Genomic DNA, 6,000 nt, shown 5'->3' on the forward strand with positions numbered 1-6,000 from the left:
TCTTTTTCATTTCCCAGAACAAGTGGAGGGATCTGTACTTACTGCAACCGGGAGATCCAAGACTGTCCAAAGATTACCCTAGAACACCTTGGCATCTGCTGCCATGACTATTGCTTTAAGGTAAGGAAGAGGGATCAGAGAAGGCAATGGCACCCCACTCCAGTACTCGCCTGGAAAATCCCATGGACGGAGGAGCCTGGTAGGCTGCAGTCCATGGGGTCGCTAAGAGTCAGACATGACTGAGCGACTTCACTTTCACTTTTAACATTCATGCATTGGAGAAGGAAATGGCAACCCACTCCAGTGTTCTTGCCTGGAGAGTCCCAGGGATGGGGGAGCCTGGTGGGCTGCCGTCTCTGGGGTTGCACAGAGTCAGACACGACTGAAGCAACTTAGCAGCAGCAGCAGTAAGGAAGAGGGATGGTGTTGCCGAGAACATCATCCAGAGCTGAGGATTCCTTTTGGGTTCAGAGAGTATGGAGAAGGCTTGATTTCTGAATGCTCATGCTCTATCTCAGGGGCTTTGCAGAAGTGGGAGCTGAGTGAGCTCTCAAGTCTAAAGGAGCTAATGAGTGTTGGCAATTCTATGTGCTTAATACTGTGAGGGAAACAAAATCAGTCTTATGGGGAAAGTCTATTCCCAACAGAGGGCCAACAAGTGCAAAGGCCTTGGGGCAGGAACACGGAGTATTTTAGCTCACATGGCCTGAATAGCATGAGTGAGAGATTAGTGGTAGGAGATAAAGTCACAAGGATGCCAAAGAACTGGATCATGTAGGTGTTGGAGGACACAGAGAGACTTTAGATTTCATTCTAAATGAAGCTGGAACCTACTAGAGGGTTTGGGTGGTAGAAACACAAGGTCTAACTGAAGCTAGAGAAAACAAAACAGTCACTTGATTAGGGAGTTGGCATGGCAGATGTCAAGATGGTGGCTGGATTGGGGATACTGTTTGAAAATAGAGCTGGCAGTCTGTGGGGTGTGAAAAAATGAAAGGAGTCAAAGGATACTCCAAAGTTTGGGGCCCAGCTGTTACCTGAAAGGATAGTGGTACCTTTTACTGAGAAGGGAAATACTGGAGGGGAGCAGGTTGGAGCAAAGGGGAGGTGTAGATGAGTGAAATTTCAGGGAGAGCTACATGGGGAGCACCTGTGGTCATATGGATATGTGTGTTTGTGTTCCAGGGAAAGGCCAGGGCTGATGAAATCATCTAGGGTGTGAGTAGGTGGGGATGAGGGCTGATGCTGAGCCCTTGTGTCTTTCTACCATTTAGAGGTTGGGAAGAGCAGGGAGTCTACAGAGGAGGATGAGAAGTCACACAGAATATAATGCCCCAAGTGGCACAATTTCTACAGAGACTCCAGTGGTCTCCAGTGTCAGTGGTTGCTGAGAGATTGAATGGGATGAAGCCTGAGGACTGCCCTTGAACTTTGCAGCATGGTGGTCGTTGACCTCAGTTGGAACAGTTTTGGTGGAGTGATGGGGATAGAAGCCTGACTGGAGTGGGCTCATGTGGGAATGGACAGAGTCACCCTGAAACACTCTCCTGATGGGTTGGCTTTATAAGAGAGCAGTGCAAGTGGACAGTGGGGCAGAGGTGCCAGGTATGGGTTTATGCTAATGGGAGTAGTAAGAGTAGCAAGCAGACACTGATGATGCAGGAGAAATGGATGCTGATGGTGATCCTGATGTACATCTGGAGGAGAGAAAAATGGGTCTCAGTTAACACATGACAGGGACAGAAAAGGCTGAATCTGTGGGTCATTATGGAGAGGTTCCCAGGTTGGTGGGTGGAAGGATGAGGACCTTCTTCAGTAGTTGCCTCTGTTTTTCTCAGTGAATGAGAAAACAGGATCACCTTTGAGGGGTGGGGAGGAGTGTTGGACACTTGAGAAGAAAGGAGAGGATTTGAAAATTGTCTCAGAGACAAGGATGGTGGATGGGCCCTGCAGAGCCTGCTTGAGGCGAGGACTCATGCGTTACTTTGGAGACCAGTTAGCATGTAGTGTGTTGTTACCCAGCCAGGTTCAGCCACAGAGGTGAAACAGGGACTACTAGCATTTACTGGGGCAGAGGTTATGCCAGGTGAGTTGGCATGGTTTAGTCTGTGCTCAAGGGAACAATAACAGTGAGGCGATGGCAGAGACTATCCAAGTGAGTTGGAGGACATGAGAGGGGCAAATGACTTATTGGTTGTGATGAGGTCTAGAGAGCAGTTCTCACACTGGAGCATGTGACTCACACTTCACTATCCCCTGAAGGGCTTCTTAAGACAGAGTGCTGGGCCCCAGCAAGGTTTCTAACTGAGTATGTCTGGGTGGGACCTGAGAATTGTCTTGTCTAAGAAGTCCAGACAATGCTGAAGCTGCTGGTCCACAGAGAGTCTGGCCAGAGCAGCGGCTGAGGTAGAGAGGGGCCCAGAACATTGGAGGAAAGGAACAAAATGCTAGGTGTTGGAAGCCCCTCTGTCTGTGCAGATGCAGAGTTGACTCAAGAGTAGAGGTGCAGAGAGAGACTGTGACATGTGGTTTGGCAAAGACCCATCTGTTTTCATGATTCCTGGACTTAAGTGAAAAGTTATTAGAAACAGTTATCAACAATTAAATACCAATAAATTGGATAACTGGGAAGAAATGGATGCATTCCTAGAAACATACTAAGATGGAACCAAGAAGAAATTGAAAGCTTGGAGAGACCAATAATAAATTGATTAAATCAGTAACCAAGCACCTCTCAAGAAAGAAAAACTCAGGGCCAGGTCTTCACAGGCAATTCTAACAAATATTTAAAGAAAAAATAATACCAATCCTTTTAAACTCTTCCAAAAATAGAAGAAAGAACACTTCCAAACTCATTTTATGAAGCCAGCACTATCCTAACACCACGTCAAGCATATTAGAAATAGGGCTATGCTATGATCCAGCAATCCCACTTCTATGTATATACACAAAGGAATTGAAATCAGGCTCTCAAAGCAGTCTCTGCACTGCCTGTTCACTGCAGCATTGTCAACAATAGTCAAAACATGGAAGCAATCTAAATATGCAGTGACTGATGGATAAAGAAAATGTGGTATATACATTAAGATGGGATATGATCCAGCCTTTACAGACAGAAGGAAATCCTGTCATTTGCAGCAACATGGATAAAACTGTAGGACATTGTGCTGAGCAAAGTAAGCCAGACAGAGAAGGGCAAACACTTCTTAGTACCACTTATATGAGGAATCTAAAATAGCAAAATCCTTAGAAGAGAGTAGAACAGTGGTTGCTAGGAGCTTGGGGAGGAGGTGAAACGGGGAGGTGATGGTCAAAGGATAGACTGTCAGGTATGCAAGATGGGTTGGTTCTAGAGATCTACATGGCAGTGTCTGTAGTTAATAATATCATATTATATAATTAGAACTTGGCTAACAGAGGGAAAGAACGTTAAATAAAATATCCCAGAGTATTGTTCAACTTTTATTTATATACCTTAATCACAGAGCACTCCTGTTAAACACAGAGCAGAATTACTTAAGCAACTCTTGGCACATTTGGTGCCACAGAGCCCAGTGTTAGAGGAAAGGTACAGTTGGAGTGGGTGGGCATCCAGGGAAGGCTTTGTGAGGGAGGTGGTTCTGGAGTCAGAGATGAAGATGTATCCCGGGGTATTTTCCAGGTGGCTGAACAGGTATCCATCATGCGTGCAGAGGGAATATGAATGAAGAGGCCAGCAGGAGGCTGGCAGGCATGGGAGGAGGAGGCCCACAGTGGCAGGAATTTTAAACTTGCCCAACTGGGTCACACACAGGGCAGGGGAACTTAGAATTGTGGCAAAACAGTGAGACCTGGTATTCTTGGGAAATTCTTAGAATGTGGGCAGGGTACCTGAGACCCACCCCTGGGGGCCATGAGCACAGAGGTGGAAAGGATATCAGTTTCACAAGATCACAGAGCTGCTCAGAACTGAGGGTCAAAATCCTGGCTCCAAAAATCAAAGTGAATATTGTCTGAGCTGTACTCTGCGGCCTCTCAGGAAATGCCAGTCCACTGCTCAGGTTTATCTGTATAAATTTATCTGTCACTGTCCTTTATTGGAGATTTATCTTACCTCTGTTAGATTGGCATAACATTTTAAAACACTAATTTGTATTGCTACATTTAGGAATAAAGAGAGGACACTTAATGTTCACAGCATCATAACAGCCTTTTAGGCTCCTTGTTCTCCACAGTGTGAGGGACGTTGCAAGCCGGGGTTGTTGATTTTTTTTTTTTTTCTGTTTGCAGAGGTTATCCTCCAAATGCATCACCACCACTAGTTGGCTAAGTTGAGGTTCAAGCTCTGGCCTACAGTAACTAAAATGACAGAGGGCTCATTAATTTACAGTGAAAAAATGGCCAGGAGACAGGAACTGAAAGGTAGAAGAAGAAAGACGTTAGAGAGGTGCTGGATGAGAATAAGCAGAGGGACTTAGGGATCCTAGCAGCTGATCTCCACTACTTTCAGCTGGAAGCAGAAGGCTTGTCCAGGGTGTGCCTGGAGATAGCTGGAGCCCCAAACATATGGGGATTCTTGGTCTCCTCTTATTTGAGACTGTCTGCAGGCCCCTCTGCTCTAACCTCTCAGAACAGGAGGGGCTGCAGCAGATGGATAGCCATTTCATCCTTTAGAAGTTGGCTGGAGAGGCAGGCCAGAGGGGCTGGACTGCTGAAATCACCTTCCCTCTCATTGCACCTTCATATCACCTTCATTTCACTTTCAACATCACAATTAAAGCTCTCCAATAGATGAGGAAAAAGAGCCTCAGTAACCCACCCAAGCTCAGCCAGCTAAGGAGCAGTCGATTTAGGGCTCAAACTCAGGCCCAATTCTTAAACCTGGGCTCCTAACGACCGTGTGATCATTCTGCCTGTTAGTTTTTGTTTTTGCTTTACTGTTGCTTTTGTTTTTGTTTGAGATTTGTCTCTGTTTATGCCATTTTTAATTGTCTGCTTCAAAGTCCAGGATGTGGCATCAGCTTGGTGCCTGCGCACTCCACTCATTTAGATTGCTGCACTTGTATGTTGACCTCTAGCTTGTTTTCTCTTTCAGTGTGGGATTTGCAGTAAACCAATGGGTGAGCTTCTGGATCAGATTTTCATTCACCGTGATACCATCCACTGTGAGAAATGCTATGAGAAGCTGTTCTAGGTGGGTGCTGCTAAGCAGCAGGAAATTTACTAGGGAGAAGAAATGTGCCCTAGCGTCTCCCTGAGTCTTGACCTGAGGCACTGCTATCTCTCCTAGCCTTTATGTTCAGGGTGCCTGAGTCCTCATGTCCCTATGCCCTGTGACACTTTGAAGTCTTAGGTGGTACAGATGAAGACTTTTCCCATGGACATTTGCAAGCTGCAGAAGCCACTGTCTCTTCCTCTCAAGGAGCACCTTCCATGCAGCACCTCACCTAAGCCCCCTAGCTGCCCTGCTAGGTCATTGGCCCATCTGGGGACAAGGATGTAAAGACCTAAAGGAAAAGGACATGGAGAAGCACTTAGATGGTAGATGGCACAACCAGGACCTCAACCCAGGACTTCAGATTCAGCTTCTCTGCTGAAGTCCCCTGGGCTGCCTCCACCATTGCTCAGATAGCATCAGATCAGGACTCAACAGCCAAGATATTCAGTAAAACAAGATATTTAGCTGGGGACCAGCAGCAGGTAAAGGCCAGGATAAGTGGGCATGTGTGGGAAGTGATGGTGGTGTCCTGGTGCTTGGGCAGCTTCTGGTCCACATTGTCAACTCTGCTTGAACACAGGTTTGCATGCTAAAAACCAGTGGAATTGACTTCAGTGTTTGAGCTTCATGGGGACTGGTGATCCTGGCAGCCCCTCCTCCTTAGCACCTGTTCAACTAGAAGCACAGGACATAGTATCTCTCTTGAAGGCAATGGGAATGGGTAGCAACCAGGCCCTCCACCACCTACGAGCCTGTTCTGCCTTTTCGCCAGAAGACACATCCAAACATTGATCTGGACTATT

The 6,000-nt window shown here is 46.6% G+C and overlaps 1 protein-coding gene across 1 annotated transcript in view; it reads left to right on the top strand.

Annotated features, from left to right (window-relative positions):
- Positions 1-5,173, top strand: part of ZNF185 (zinc finger protein 185 with LIM domain) — a 51,270-nt gene extending 46,097 nt beyond the window's left edge. The window contains 2 exon segments of the mRNA XM_068963154.1: positions 18-120; positions 5,075-5,173. Coding sequence (XP_068819255.1) covers positions 18-120; positions 5,075-5,173 — 202 coding nt within the window.
- The last annotated feature ends 827 nt before the right edge of the window (positions 5,174-6,000 follow it).

The sequence above is a fragment of the Capricornis sumatraensis genome, chromosome X (genome assembly GCF_032405125.1).
Source record: "Capricornis sumatraensis isolate serow.1 chromosome X, serow.2, whole genome shotgun sequence".
NCBI classification, from domain to species: domain Eukaryota; kingdom Metazoa; phylum Chordata; class Mammalia; order Artiodactyla; family Bovidae; genus Capricornis; species Capricornis sumatraensis.